The sequence below is a fragment of the Argopecten irradians genome, chromosome 3 (assembly GCF_041381155.1).
Source record: "Argopecten irradians isolate NY chromosome 3, Ai_NY, whole genome shotgun sequence".
Lineage (NCBI taxonomy): Eukaryota > Metazoa > Mollusca > Bivalvia > Pectinida > Pectinidae > Argopecten > Argopecten irradians.
Window position 1 is genome coordinate 15525187 of NC_091136.1, and position 14127 is coordinate 15539313.

Genomic DNA, 14127 nt, shown 5'->3' on the forward strand with positions numbered 1-14127 from the left:
ATCAGTTGTATCACTGGTTTCTCAATCGATTTAAAATAAATAAAGTTTATATTTTAAAAAGAATGCCTTTGTTCTAGAACAAAAGCTAACGAATAAGAGTCATTTCATGAAAGTGTTTTGCTAGCGCTAAAATAGGAAAATTTACGTTAGAAATTGCAAACAATGTATGACTTACAGAAATTAAATGAAGTTTTTGAGAGACCTAAATACCAATAAGTTTGTAATAAAGCATGGCCTGTATACACCTGACAAATTGTTATAGAATTGAAGTAATTTATGTAATAAAGGAAACAGGAACGAATACTTGTACCTATAATACGTCATACTGAAATATATCTCTAAACGTGCAGTAATAGACGTTATCGTCATGGATAACAGCAACTTCCCAGAATTTTTCTTAAATTCAATAAACAATTTCAATCAATAACGGCTCCCCGTGTCAGATATGACTTTCTTTTTCCTTTTTTTTCGCGGAAGTTTTATTTCTAAGTAAGAGGAAATTGGTGCCCAACGGCGCAACCATATTAACTTTTATAGAGAGACTGTATAGTGCAAGTTCACCATATACACATATTATCTGTCCTGGTGGGTAGGTAGTAATTGTGACGTAATGTTTTTGCGAGCTTAATGCCAAGCTTTTCAGAGAAATCGACGTGACTTTCGCGCACAAAATAATGACGTCATAATTTATACCTATCCGCATGGAAAGTAAACTCTATAATATGAAAAGACGGAATGCCAAAATTGTTATCTTAATGCCGGTTTCTGGTGAGAGTTAACTGTTATTCATAAGCTTAAAGATGCTAAATTGCGATACTTGTCTCAACTCAATTAGTTGATAAAGCTATGGACACATCGATCAAATTGAATAAAGTTAAGGTACAGCAATGTGCTGGTGAGTTATCTTGTATGTTATATTTGTTTTGACCAATGTGAGACGTTGCTGAAAATCATTATTTTGTTTCTCAGCTCTATAAGTTCTATCATATTTTCGAAGTGAAGTTTATAACTAGTACCTGGAGATTGATATATTGATAATATTATGTTTTTTGTTGAAAACTAAATAACGGAAAAAAAGAGAGATTTAATGAGGTAGAGCTTGGGAGTTAATGGAAGGGGAAGAGATGGAGGAGTTGGGAGATTACTTAGCCATGTATACTGTACCGTTATTCGTTTAGAATTGCCAAAGCTCAAAGCAGAGACATTTTCGATATCATTTGAATGATTCATTGTTTACAAAAAAGTGATATATGGCTTAATAATCCAATAATATCCTCGAGAAATATTTACAGTGAACAGTGATATGAGTGTGTCTACCATAGGAATAATTAGATGCCTTAGCAAAGAAAACATCCGAAAGTGACGTCATTTTGTAAACAATCATGCTGTAATGTTGTATAACAAAACACGCGCAGAAGCGACACATGTTATCTGAGTTTATGCAAACATAACAAACTTTGAAGCCAAACTATAATACACCATGTGGAAGAGGTGATTAGACACACCGAGGCGGCTAGACATTTCCCTGTTACAAATGAACAGATAAGTGCAGCAAATTAAAACACATCCTGGTATGTCAACACTAATAATCCCTTGACTGCATCACAACCGCTGAAAGATTACCTTTATAAAGAAATCTCATTAGCTTTTCTCAGGAAACGATCTAAACAGACTTATAAAAATAAGATGATTGCGTGAAAAGTGTTGTGTTTCTAATAGTGTTCATGTAAACAGACACTTTCATGTTCTTATAAACAACGGCATGGCTTAATTTTTACTTAAATCAGTTAAGGAATGTTGTTCAGCCAGACATTCAGAAATTCGTCAAGCAGTACTAAAAGAAATACCAAAAACATAATCTGATGAAAAAATTTCTGTAAAAAAACGACACAAGTTAGAGCAAATTAAAAAAAAAGATGATCAAAATTTCATCCACTCTCATCAGTTATGACAGGATTTAAAGAAATATGAAAAGTACAAACTATTTAGTTTAGTGTTTCCAAAAGGATAACGAATTGGAAACTACTTTGATTGAATAAGGACCAATATTGGCACAGAGTATGTCCTCAATATTGTGTATGTTTCTCCATCATTAGACGCATTAAGAGTGTTTATTTGGATAATCTGTTTAACAGTATGTTAAAAATAATAACAATATCATGACTTTATATAGCCCGATAAATTTTGGTCCTGACACACCAGACATATAATAAGACATTTATCTGTCACAATGTCTAAGTCTGGTGTCAGGGCCAGAAAACTCGGGCTAGGCTTCATAGTGATATCAAATTAAAATGTGAATATAGCATGCTTTCGTTCTGATGGATCGGACGTTTTTTGGAGCTTTTTTTTATTTAAATCTAAAAAAATTAGCCTGGTTTAACAATCGTCATATCAATACTTCTTGACATCTTACATGAGTTAATAGCAAATATAACAACAGGTGGTAAAATGTGCATCCGAAAGTGTGAACGTGCATATATATGGCATATCGTTATGCACAAAATTCTTCCACATCCAAAAGCCAATTCAATTTGGAAAAATACGGCTTGCTCAAACAACTATGTACCATTATACAGACCAAAGTTATGAAAACACACAAATGAACAAAAGAAGTACCACACTTCCCATTACTTGTTCGTTTGATTGATTCGTTCATACGACAAAAATTCGATATATCGTAATATACAGAAGGAAATGTGTTGTGTTTTTTCATCTATGTATTCATTTGCGGACAAGGTGAAAGTAAAGTATATCTTAAGAGTGTAAACATAGGATAAATAACTTCGTTCACTGGAATTTAACTTGTTGTCGCCACCAGATTCCTGGGAAGTCATTTGAAAACAAAAACAGGCCATCTTCTATAACTATTTTCTGTCAAGCATCCTGAATTTGTCCAAACCGTCATTAAGTCCACAATTAAGATAATCCATTTACTTTAAATAATTCGAGATAGCATCCATCCGGAGCATTAGACAACATATCTCCGAGTAAGAAGTTTTGGTCATCCAACATCAATTCACAATGCTTAGTTGTTACAAGCAAGTTTCATGTTCTCCGGAACAAAGCCTTCCCGTCTTCTAGTCCGGATATTACACACTCCACTGTCTATTGACAACATAAGTCAGCCCTTTATTGAATTCTAATTAGTCAGTGCCCTCGCTCTCCTCTGTGCTTGATATGGACCTTTCGTCCTGGTAACGGACCTATGCGAGTAGGACCCCTCCTAAGCATGACTATCCCGGATAGGGGCTGGCTCGGCTATGTTTGTATAAGGGTAGACGTATATAGGTCATAATTAATCCTCTGGTACAATCTCGTCAGTTTTGACAAGCGATGTCCACCATGAAGGTAACACAAAACATTATCGTTTTCATAGGTAAGTCACAACAGTTATTTTACCCTGATTTGGTTATTCTATTTTATACTTATATTACTGTCACTTACTTTTTTTCTACCTAATACATCTTAATGCTAAAATTATTTTCGTTTTCTTATGTAGACTGTTTTAACTTTCATTAAAATAATTCTGATTACTAATTCATAGTAAACATTTTGATTATCAACGGTAGATCAAAATACTAAATAAAATAAAAAGTTACACTGTATAAATGTTTCAAGTGTAAAGAAATCATTTTATATTTTGTATTTTTTCTATGTGCCATAATGCTGCATTTTAAATTTTCGCTTATTTAATAAACTAATAAATAAATATCTTTTTCAATATTACTCAAGTAATATATATACAATATACATTAAATAACTTGCTCTCTTAAATAACTTGCTGATATGTATTGAGAGAAGATGTACCCAAATAATAATGATTATTTTAGTGTAATAATTATTTATCTCCTAGTAAGATAATTTTTTATTCTTATGTGGAATTCTCAAAGCTTGACACGTTAAATACGGTAATATTATATAGAATTCTTTAAATTGAAAGATCAACGGAATTCTCCGAATAAAATAAGGTCGTCTTCGAGTTGTGAACGTTCGTGGTAACGATAATCCATTTTATTGCCATACTCATACATGATGGGAAATGTTAATCACATGGTACTGGCACACTAAAATCATCGCGTATCACTGGATAAGGAAACAAGTTAAATGGATAAGGAAACAAGTTAAATGAAAAAGATACTTTAAAAACATCACAAATCGTATCATACCGTATATTATATCCGTCATTGTGTATTGAATATGTAAAAATAAAGTCAAATTGCAAACAAAGACAATCATGCCATTTGAATAAAAGATAACTTCCCCAAACGTAGCCACAACAACCCCAATAAATGTGAGCTTGTTTATAACTTTTATAAATAGCCATTGAGAAAAAAATAGTTTGTTTCGCATTCCTTTTCCAAGAAGAAAATTTGAGCGCAATGAATGCATACCCATTTTTAAGTTTGCATGCTTCACCTATATAAGCATATTTTTCGTTTATTATATTATATAAACTGTCAATATACACTAAGCTCGATTGTTTGTGCCATGACTGACATGTTATCAACAGAATAACACTTACGATGTAGGTAACTATGAACAGTTTAAATATATACCACATATTGGACAAACGCTCAGTGATGCTTCTAAACACAGTCATTAATTTCACTGATACACAACATGTTTAGCCAGATTAAGGGTGTCTTTAAATGTTTAAGATACTGTTGGTAAAATGTGTTTTGGCGACTGGTGCAAAATAAACGTTTTAAACATACCGCGTAAAAATGTATCTATAAAGTTATTCGTCATTGTTTAATAGGTAACACCGATAACAAAGTTTTAAAGCATATTAACTTTAAAAGCTGTTTCTATTATAAAAGCTTTATTTGCATTTAAAACTATAATAAAAAGTTGTGTCTTTAATAAAATTTGTATATATAATAAATATTGAATCAATAATACAACCTGTATCTATAAGAAAAAAACTGTGTCAAGAATAAAAGTAAAATTTTATTTTATGATAAATTTCAAATGGGACATATTTATATACCACGTGATACCTGATAACGTTTGTGCGGGACTAGTATATATAGTGATGAATCGTAACTCTTGTTAAATTAATTTAATTTAAATCAATTTACTTTTAGCTTTAGTATCTTTTAGCATCAATCAATTAAAAAACAGAAACAAATATCCCACACAAGGTATCATCTCGTATGTGAATCAGCTCCATTAATTTAACTCATTGTTTTTGGTATGTGGAATGTGCAATACACCAATGTTCTTTTCCTCATTTCAGCTGTTGCAGCATTCACTGTCGCCTGTAAGTATATCACTCTGTTATTAAAGTATTTTTTTACGTATACTAATATAACAGTATGACAATTTAAAGTATTTGGCCAAGTCGTATTTGTAACATATCTTTTCATGCATTTTGACATATCTTTTCTTATGATTTTGTTTCTAAGCAGATTTTCTTTTTAAAATTGGAATGGAATGTAGTTTTATTGTCTATAAATAACTTAAATGTGTCTTCTTCATTTTGGGTATCCGAGTCCCGCCATTCTTCAAGACCTTAAAATCTAGGTAACAATTTTGACTTTCATGTATGACAGTTGCCATGTTACTGACCCCAGATCAGCATAAAAATGTAAGATGAAATATTTATTGAAACCTACAACGAACAATTAGGAAAGTATACTTTATCTACAGAATGTGCAAACATTTTTCTTGTTTCGCGCTGAGAATTCGTTGCGAACCTACGAAAAGACTTTCTCAATATGCATGAAAGATACGGTAAATATTGATGTGACTGTATGCTTTTTCGTTGATATTACATTATGAAGTTAAGGGCTTTTTTGGTGGATAGATATATTATGACAACTCATGGATACTGGTTTTAAATGGTTAATGAATTAGGTCGACAGACATGTATCTGACGCTTTCTTATTATTACAATGATATCATTGTTCCCATACCATGGTTCGAAAATGCCTTACATACATTTCATTATTTTCAAGCTTTCTCATATTGAATATCGATAACAGGTACACATTCACTTTATTTGAACATTACACCATCATAAGATTAATAGATAACAATATATTTAAATGGAATTATTCTTTGAATTTTACAGATTTTGAATTATTCCAATATTAAAGCGTGTTTTTGCATTATGAAATGGACAAATGGTTAAAATAATATGCGACGTAAATAATGCTTTGAATCAAGTCAATTGAAAAATTGATTTTTTTTCTAAAATGTAGCGGATCCTTGCGCTCATAACCTTGTCACTGGTCCGTATGGAGTCCCGGATGACCACATCACCGCCTCCAGCAGTCTAAACGGAAATATCTACGCTGGTCCTGAAAGAGGGCGGCTGAACACAACAGCAAGTCAGTTAGCTAATGGAACTTACCTTCAAGGATCCTGGGCACCTACACAAAATTCCAAGAAAGAGTACATCCAGGTAGAATGAAATTGGTTAACTGAAGCTGAACGTACTTTTGGACTTTTACTTTTTTATTTGCCGTTTTTCTTTTTATTTCCTTTTTGTTCTGTTCATCGGTTTCAATTTTTAAATATTTTTCACCAGGAGAGTGCTTCGTGAATTTCATTGCCGAGAATAATATTCATACAAACATATAGTCACATACTCGTTTAACATTGATTTCAACTATACATATTTTTTTTCGCAATTAGAGAGAGAAATTTTGAAATATTTCATCAATTATTAACTTTATCTGATTAATTGCATCTTCTCATTAATGTCTTGTGTGTATGTATCCGTTTTTATGATGAAGATATCCAGAGTCCCTCGAAAAAAACACCGCCATATGGTTTATAGTTGTCACTTTTTAGAGAATGGGATATTATCCTTAATGTCTTGAAATATTGTCAGACTGCATAGACTTCTGTCCTTTGTTAAACTTTATCATGGTTTAAAATACTGTATATGGTAGTTTTTGCACGTCATTTCATAGGGTAAAAAGTCTAACTCATTACAATTATACGATACATGTATATTTTAAGAATTTTCAATGCAAATGGTCGACGATCACATATTTGTCTTTTAAAAAACGCGAATATTCGTCGGCTGCATGGTAATTTTCCGAAATATACACATTTGATAGACACCTCGGTTGACCTTAGTGACGGGCAATATTTACGAACGTTTATCATCTCCTTCAGGTTGAATTAAAAGATGCCAGTCTGATCCGAGGGGTTATGACCCAGGGTCGGAATATCCTACCGACAGAAAACAGTGTAGAATATGTCAATCTTTATCACGTGGCCACAAGTATGGACGGTATCAACTTCACACGAGTCACCGATACCAACGGCAAGGATAAGGTAAGTAGTCCATTTATCAATAGCTTATTTAGTCAAGGTGTCGGACACCCACTATATATCTATCTAAATGTGATACCCTTATAACCGTTATTATGGTAGTAGACCTCTAATATCGCGTTTAAACGAAGTATGTATCTGTGTGTACTATCTTTCGTGATTTAAAGCACTCAAAACCGTTCGTTACAATAACGTAAATAATCTGAATATCATTTACATTTTATTAGTTTTTTGAACTGCAACCAAGAAAATAACGACATTATCTATTTAACGATCACTTCATGTACATGTGTAGTATGTGTTTCAAACACGATACTGCACTTGAAGTATTGATTGATTGAGGTTAATGTGTTTGTCATCCGTGATGTTTAATGTTCCGATGATTAATAGAAAGGGATAACGAAAATGTCAAAGGTCAAGATTGAAAATTATATTACTAATGAATAGCCTCAAAGCTATCTATTTCCTATTTTCCTCATTTCAGTTGTTGATTTGAAATATTTAAAGTTGTATTGCTGCTAATTTCACTGTAACGATATGTAACTTAAACATTTCATATTTAAACATTGAAATGTAACTTGATGATTTAGCTCCCCAAAAGCATATGTCGGCCTATAAGAGAGCCAAAATCTAGGAATCATATATTCCTGGTTTTGAATAAAAGCGCCTTCAATCACCGCCATGTTCAGTGACTTCGGATTCCGAATCGTATCACGTGACTGACGTTCGCCACGACCTGCACGTGGTGAGCCAGATAACTAGCGTAAGCGCACATGTGTTTGTTTACGTTTTCCTTCTGGCTTATATGAGCAAATCATGCTGGTATACGTCCACATATAGAGTATATTTACACATCACTGTAAAATATTGTGAGTATCAAATATAGTAATGTGCGAGCATTATTTTCTTTGTAGATAGAGTCTGATGAGGTCGACCACATGTTTTGTTTATGAAAAATTGTTGATGTTTTCTCTTGGTTTCACAACTCTCGTTTTACTTCGAGATTGTCGCGACGATGTTCGGAAGAGTTCGGAATGATTCGGCATCTTTCGAGCCTATTTTTCACGTGTACACGTTAAAAAGATTTTTTTACTTTTATTATTAAAGATACTTCCAGTGCTGCAACTTTATAAAAAGTGGTAAAATTAGAAAGTTTAAAACTCAGGCAAACGGAGAAAAATATGTATAACACTTAAACAGTTTTCACTATGACAAAAAGAGCGAAAGTTATAGACCATACAACTGTAACATTTTATTCCAGATATTCCGAGGTAACTTAGATTCAGATACTATTGAATCAAGCACCTTCCCATGTCCTGTGTTCGCCAAATACGTACGTATCATTCCGGAGGCCTGGTCCCAAAATATATCTATGCGGTTCGATCTATTAGGATGCCAGATTGATCAGAGTCAGAAAGGTACTTAACCCAAAACTTGTAATATTCTTAGACTTTGTTTAAAGATGCTCCACCACAGACAGTGCATAAACGATACTCACCATTTTAACAATAAATGTTGACTTATCTTGTATGAACATGTCGAATTAACACAAAAACATAATATAGAATAATTTGTTTTGCTTTTGGTGCATGTGCAATTACTACTTCCATATAGGACATAGTGCCAGGGAATTTTTTCGGGATGCAATTAATTGTTTTAAGGATGTACACCCCTGAGAAGTCAAAATTTTCATGTATTAAACTTTTTTTTGCATATAGATTTTTGGAAATAGAAGTTCATACCATACAAGAAAATGGAAGAAAAAACATATGTCGGTGTGCTTGTTTTTGAGCTATTGTCCCTCAAAGATACCAAGTTGACAAAATATTGGATTTTTTGGGATTTTTGCCGTTTTGACCATATACACAAGAGTTTAAAGCCATAATTTCCTAATGGAATGTATGGAAGTTTGAAGAAATTATTTTCCTGTAGTCTTCTTTAAAAATATACAAGTTTTGATTAATAAGATTCATATTTTTTCTCAGAATAACAACATATGCTACCCCTACCCCTTAATTTTGAGCTACAAAATACACCATTTTCAGCCATTTTTGCTATATTTAACCCTTTATTTTTCAGTATTTTAGAGTAAAAAATAAAAGTGCTCAAATTACCATCAAATGTAAAAATAAAGTGACAAAAGCGTATCACTTCACGCAATAATGCTCAATATTTTGATAACCACGAACCTAGTAAAGATTAATAGCAAAAATTAGCTCGATAAGCTAAAAATGCTGCTGCAGTCTTGATTTAAGTAAAAACAATTTCAGTAAAAAGTGGTTAAACTATGGCTCTACTCAAAGAGGAAAAAGACACAATTTCAAAATGGCCGCCAAATGGGCCATTTCTTAAAATCCCTGTATAAAAAAATCTACTGAAAATAGAAATGTAATATTTTGACAAAATTTGTATCTGGCAACTTGCTACAGATATTGATAAAATATATTTGAAAATCTCATAACTTCTTTGATCTTTGTCGAAACGAGACTTCAACGGGACTGAAACCTCAGAAGAATACATCCTTAAATATTTGTATCTTGAAGTAAAATTAGAATCACAACTTTTTCGATGGTGTAATTGTTTTAAGTAAGTAACTTTTGTGACTGAAGAACAATACGAAATCGTCTGTTCCTGTTTTGATAGCGAAAACATACCATTTGTCAGCGGTGGAGCATCTTTAACACGAAATTGTCATGGTTTGTGAATGAATTTTACAATAAAAAATCATCGAGTGCTTTGAATCCATAACTATCCATATTATCCATGCTTTGAGATAATAACTGCCACGATATCTTTTTTGGCTCTAATAAGAGTTCCTTACCTTGATTTTTTACCTTGTTTCCTCAAACAAAGACACTAAATATTGCTATATCCAACAAACGGGTATCGCACGTGTCCTCCCAAGTACATTTGCTGGACGTAGATGCATTATTGCACAATTTGTGATTAGCAAATAATCATGTTGTTATTTTTATCAATAGGTCGCATTACCGAGAAAAAGTGTTATTATGGAATTTTGTATCATTTAAGATATTAATAAATTAAGTGATTCGAAAAGCGCAATAAAGTTTTACGTTTTTGCATTCAATTTTTGGCTCGCAATTTTAGCTCCTGCTACAACAATCCCACCCCCGACTTCAGCTTTGCCGCAGACGACAGCTCAGACTCAAGCTCAAACAACGGTACAAAGTCAACAAACAACAACACAAAACCAACAAACTACAGCTAAAGCTGCTATGACAACTTCCAGTCTCGTGAAAACAACAGCAAACGCCGCTCAGGTCACCACAAATGGCGGAACAACATGTAAGCCAATTGTATTGTAATAATTTATAAAATATTGGTCTGTTCTTCTGGAAATCTTAATTTACTATCGGCAAAACACACCAAGCATTATCATAACAAGACAATAAAACAAACAAAATGTATAACAAACAGAGCTAAAAGACCGAGGTACAAGTTAAAAAAAACACACATAAGAATACTTACACAATATTAACGTAATCATATTCTATGACATATCACAATTGGTGTACTTTTGGTGTGCAAATATCTTATGAGTATCGGGTGATTCATTTTGTCTCCTCCTAACTTGTAGCTAATGCTCCTGCGGTTGCAACTTTAGCAGCAGGTCTTCCATTTGTCCGTAAGTATATTTTCATTTTCTATAGACATTAGAGTTGATTGCAAAAAAAAAAAAAAAATTGTGATTGAACTTGAAAACAATATCAAATTGCTCCCAACAAGACTAACGCAAAAGTAATTTTTTGAAACAAACTTGGAAAAACAATTAACTTTTCTGAACGATATTACCTTTCATTCACAAATCAATACGCTAACATGTAATGATGAGAGGCATATCGACAAACATCTACATTCTGTTATATTTTATATGTTCTTTTCGTAGAATTTTTTTCAAAATACACCTTTCTATAAAAATCCGTGTCATTGACTTGAATATACAAGTAATCAATTTATTTAAGTATATAAAACAGGTACCATCAACATTTTCTTAAGATGTTACGTGTTATTTTTACATATTTACATTTATTTTGTTATTTTAGCTTGCGTCCCATCCTGTGCGGGGAAGGCTAATGGTGATTACCAGGGATGTGACACAAAAAAGAAGTTCTGTGAAATGGATACATTCGTCACATGTTCCAACGGTATACTGTACAAAATGCCATGCCCGGCAGGTCTGGTCTGGAATAATGCGAAAAAGATGTGCGATTGGAAAGACTCCAGGTGCATTTAAACATGCAGCAATGGCAATAGTTGGTATGATTACATTAAAACACTATTACAACTACCGCCAATATCGTACAGAACGTAATCATTGACTGTGAAAGATGAGGACGGCAAATTAACGTCTAGTATTTAATTTTACAAACGAAGTTTGTGAAAGATCTAAAATAGCAACACTATTTAATTTTGCTACATTTATGATATTTATATTTTCTATTTATCACATACAAATGTAATTGTTTTTCGATTTGACGAAATAAAAATACAATGAGTTGGATAGTGTTAATATGAGTTATTTTTGATAAAATGACTGATGTTATATAAACGAAATTCATGAAAGTACAATAACTAAAAAAGCAAAGATAATTAATTTTATGTAGTTTCTATATTATCTCATAATTGTTTTTAAGAGTAAGAATAAGAGTTTTATAGCGTTAATGTGTTTTTTCTTCTGATGCTTTTACTTTGAAGAATGATTAAACGTAGTCATCTTATAATGATTTTCACTACTATGTATGACGTCATACCACTGTTGAGCATGTGAAAAGATATCGTGTAGCTTGTCTTTACCCTAGGGTGAGATGGAAAATTCTCTTACCCCAGACAGGGATATCCACAGTTTTATCGGTGTGAGATTTTTCTATCTTACCCTAGGGTAAAGACAAGCTACACGAGATCTTTGCACGTGCCCAACAATGGTATGAAGTCACGACAACAGTATCATGACGTCGCGGTAATAGTATTATAACGTCACGACAACAATGAAATGACGTCACAAAGACGGCGAAGACGGCAACTCATTGAGGTCACGTCATCCTCGCTTGCATAAGTGACACGTTTATTAGAGACACAAAGTGGTGCACGGGGTAAGAGAAAAAGAATCATTCACCCTCTTTGGGGTGAGACAGGAGATCTCAACCCTCTGGGTAAGCTTCTTAAGCTTACTCGGCAAAGCCTCGTGTTTGACATCTTAAGAATCTTACCCTCGGGTTGAGATTCTCCTGTCTCACCCGAAAGGGGTTGAAAGATTCTGTTATTCTCACACTGGTAAAACTATGGATATCCCTGCCTGGGGTAAGAGAATTCCCTGTCCGACCCTCTAGTAGAGAAATATCGTATTAGTCTAGTGGCGGTTAATCTATTTTGAAGGTATATCAGTTAAGTTAAATTTAACTAGATTGAGGCCAATACAGACAGTAGGTGGAATATATAGCACAGGATAAGCATAAAGGGGAGCTAATTCATGATATATCGAAATAGCACATTGTTTTAGATTTAGTTTGCACTCACATTTAAATAAAAATACTTTCTTTTCGTCAAACATGAAAATAAAAATAACACGCAGTTGTGTCCATTCCAAATACAGTAAAGCATCACGTGCAGAAGCTTTTAATTCCACGTCATAACATTTGTCGTCGATAGCAAAGAGCAAGGCTGATTTTAATTAGATTGGGTTTCTGCATATTATTTTTATTTGTGTTTTTTATACTGATAAGATATATTACATATGAAAATGAAATTTATATAAAAGTGTGCAGTATATTGCTATGTATCCGATATTGGTACAGTAGCACAATTTCATTATACATATATTGTTGACAGTAAATGGTTAAGGGCAATGAAAGGAACGAAGTTTGTGAAAGATCTAAAATAGCAACACCATTTAATTTTGCTACATTTATGATATTTATATTTTCTATTTATCACATACAAATGTAATTGTTTTTCGATTTGACGAAATAAAAATACAATGAGTTAGATTGTGTTAATATGAGTTATTTTTGATAAAATGACTGATGTTGTATAAACGATATTCATGAAAGTACAATAACTAAAAAAGCAAAGATAATTAATTTTATGTAGTTTCTATTTATCTCATAATTGTTTTTAAGAGTAAGAATAAGAGTTTTATAGCGTTAATGTGTTTTTCTTCTGATGCTTTTACTTTGAAGAATGATTAACGTAGTCATCTTATAATGATTTTCACTACTATGTATGACGTCATACCACTGTTGAGCATGTGAAAAGATATCGTGTAGCTTGTCTTTACCCTAGGGTGAGATGGAAAATTCTCTTACCCCAGACAGGGATATCCACAGTTTTATCGATGTGAGATTTTTTCTATCTCACCCTAGGGTAAAGACAAGCTACACGAGATCTTTGCACCTGCCCCACAATGGTATGAAGTCACGACAACAGTATCATGACGTCGCGGTAATAGTATTATAACGTCACGACAACAATGAAATGATGTCACAAAGACGGCGAAGACGGCAACTCATTGAGGTCATGTCATCCTCGCTTGCATAAGTGATACGTTTATTACAGACACAAAGTGGTGCACGGGGTTAGAGAAAAAGAATCATTCACCCTCTTTGGGGTGAGACAGGAGATCTCAACCCTCTGGGTAAGCTTCTTAAGCTTACTCGGCAAAGCCTCGTGTTTGACATCTTAAGAATCTTACCCTCGGGTTGAGATTCTCCTGTCTCACCCGAAAGGGGTTGAAAGATTCTATTCTTCTCACACTGGTAAAACTGTGGATATCCCTGTCTGGGGTAAGAGAATTCCCTGTCCGACCCTCTAGTAGAG

The 14127-nt window shown here is 33.2% G+C and overlaps 1 protein-coding gene across 1 annotated transcript; it reads left to right on the forward strand.

Annotated features, from left to right (window-relative positions):
• Window positions 1-3252: 3252 nt before the first annotated feature.
• On the forward strand, window positions 3253-11815 carry LOC138317654 (discoidin, CUB and LCCL domain-containing protein 2-like). The gene is made up of 8 exons (XM_069259464.1): window positions 3253-3379; window positions 5243-5266; window positions 6210-6412; window positions 7135-7296; window positions 8555-8711; window positions 10402-10599; window positions 10892-10939; window positions 11358-11815. Exons 1-8 carry the CDS (start codon window positions 3337-3339, stop codon window positions 11546-11548), a joined length of 1026 nt encoding a protein of 341 aa, XP_069115565.1. The 5' UTR covers window positions 3253-3336; the 3' UTR covers window positions 11549-11815.
• The last annotated feature ends 2312 nt before the right edge of the window (window positions 11816-14127 follow it).